General features: G+C 46.9%; 1 protein-coding gene across 1 annotated transcript in view; it reads left to right on the top strand.

The window, feature by feature from the left end:
- Nucleotides 1-2479, top strand: part of kiaa1958 (KIAA1958 ortholog) — a 5859-nt gene extending 3380 nt beyond the window's left edge. The window contains exons 3-6 of the mRNA XM_032539743.1: nucleotides 53-416; nucleotides 600-773; nucleotides 1277-1468; nucleotides 1931-2479. Of these exons, the coding sequence (XP_032395634.1) occupies nucleotides 53-416; nucleotides 600-773; nucleotides 1277-1468; nucleotides 1931-2256 (1056 nt within the window). The 3' untranslated portion in view covers nucleotides 2257-2479. The remainder of the gene's footprint in view (nucleotides 1-52; nucleotides 417-599; nucleotides 774-1276; nucleotides 1469-1930) is intronic.
- Nucleotides 2480-2488: the final 9 nt, after the last annotated feature.

The following is a 2488-nucleotide window of genomic DNA, read 5'->3' as shown; positions in this document are numbered from 1 at the left end:
GGTGTTTCTTCTGCCACCCCCCCCACCCCACCCCCCCCTTCATAACTTCCAGATGACAGTGAAGCCGCCATGTGAACTCTTCTATAGCGAAGCAACATCCGAGGGGGAGGAGTTCAGCAGCCAGCTGTTTGACATCGTTGGATGCGATTCGTCGGCCACAGACGACGATGGCGGCTGGGAGCCCCCCCCATCCAGGAAAAGAGGCGGGGCACCAGGAGGAGCAGTAACCGGGAAGAAGGTCAAGCAGGAAGCAACTCCTGCAGAGGATTATGGCACCACTGCTAACGTAGCTAGTATGGGGCTAGCAGTGGATCTGGGCTGTGAGGGAGTAGTGGGCCCAGACATGAACCTGCTAGGAGGAGGCAGCTGCACGACAGGCTCCAGCTCCGCCACGGAGACTACAGACAAGACTGCAGGTACAGCTAATGTGGGGATTACATTATTATTGAAACACTAGATTAATTTATGTTACAAAATGATACCAAAAAGACTTGGTCTCCCAATGTGAATGTGTGTTGCGTATACTTTTAGTCTGGCTTCCTGTTGCTCACTGCTGGCGTGTTTTATTCGTGTGTGTGTGTGTGTGTGTAAATCTGCAGGGGAGCAGAGCGAGCTGGAGAAGCTGCAAGCGTTACTTTGCGCAGAACGCAACCGCAACCACCAGATGACGGAGATCATCTCGGGCCTGAAGCAGGACAAAGAGCTGCTGCAGCAGGAGCTCACTAAAAAAGCCGAACTCATCTGTGACTTCCTGCAGGACAAAATGCGGCCAGGTAGAGTTTGATTTGGACTGTCGCTCAGGATTTATATGTATATATGAACATTATTATTATTTTTATTTTTTTTACTAAATTGAGCTCGAGGTTTTCAAAAAAAGTGTGACTCATGACGAAATCTGATAGGTACGCCGACATCGACGCCTATGTTCAGGGATCATTTTACAAGTCTGCGGGCCACCACGTTGTTGCATTGTAGCATTAAGAGTAAAATACTCCCACACAAGAATGTGTACAAACTTTTTTCTCAATGTGTTGTGAGGAATCCATACTTGCGTTGTTGCTGGAGGCAGCAATGTTATTTTTAGATGTCTACGCACCCTTTACGTAATCGATGGCGTCGACGAATTGTCCCAGTAGTAGTAAAAAAAAAAAAGAAAGTCAAATAAATCAGTAAACTAGATTTATAACCAAACTGTTATACTGTAGCAAAAAGGTTTCTCTTGCAGCACTGCATTACTTTTTATCAGTATCAAATTCAGTCATTTTTCTGATTTCAGAGAAGAACTGGCCTGGATGCTCTAATCCAATGGAACCAGGAAGTTCACACATGCACTCTTCTGATGAGGCGGCCGGGTTTGACTCGTCGACAATGTTTGACTCATTTGAGGAAAAAGAGCTTAGCCTGCAGGACCGCCGCCGGACCCTGAAGAGCAAGAAGAGCCGGGACGGAGAAAACCCCCGAGTCAGGAGTAAGGACACGACACAGGATTAACCAAGTGTTGTTCCAGGGTTATAATATAATAATATATTGTACGGTGCCTTGCTCAAGAGCACCTGGCAGTGCCCACGAGGTGAAATGGCATCTCTCCAGTTACCAATCCACACTCTGTACTTTAGTCCGTACCGGGACTTGAATAGGAGCGCTTCTCTCCCTTTTATTTTTTTTACTGTTTTGAGTGGGGTTTTATTTACTCAAGCATAATAGACATTTTGTTTGTCAAATTGTCAGAAACAACAGATAAATGCATACACCTCTGTCAAACAAGGTAACAGACTCATCGTCTTTACTGTATGCAAACAGATAAGACTTACTGTAGTGTGTAGTCTCCCCCCCCCCCAAATACTCCTTCTGATTCAGAAAAAAACAGTTAATATTGCATTCATTTGTATTTTGTATGTGCTGATGTGTCTCTCTTGCTGTCCCTCTCCAGTGAAAAACGTGAAGGGTGTGATAGCGCGCTACATGGCAGCCCTCCAGGAATACCGCCGCAACGTTTCCATGAAGGTGGCCTTTGACCGGGTCGGTGTGGACCGCAACACCATCTCCCGCACGGCGTCCATAGCTGAGCTCAGTCTGGCCGCTCCGGAGGTGTTCCAGTCGCTGGCGCCGTGGGATGAGAAAGAGGAGACGCTGGCACACTATACCCACCGCTGCCGACAGGCCATGGACGACAACATTAAGGCCAAGGTCAAAACGATGAAGGCCAAAGGCGAACTGCTGCCCATTGTGTCAAAGATACAGATAGTTACAGACTGACGACTCCTTCTGGCTGAATCAGAGGCCTACAATACACACATCATGTGATCGAGGGGTTAAAGAGGGCCGGCTTCTTCGTTTAATAAGTAAATGAATCTAATTGGCAGTTTCGCTAGACAGAGAATGTTCGGTCAAATAGAAATTATTCTCATGATGGATCTCTGTGAAGTTTGCCGGAAATGAATGTGGCCCCGGTGAGTGACTGCATCAGACTCTGTTTATATAAAAAAAA

Source organism: Etheostoma spectabile, chromosome 16, assembly GCF_008692095.1.
Source record: "Etheostoma spectabile isolate EspeVRDwgs_2016 chromosome 16, UIUC_Espe_1.0, whole genome shotgun sequence".
Taxonomy (NCBI): Eukaryota; Metazoa; Chordata; class Actinopteri; order Perciformes; family Percidae; genus Etheostoma; species Etheostoma spectabile.
Note: the sequence above shows the minus strand (reverse complement) of the source record. Positions and strands in the feature narration are given on the sequence as shown.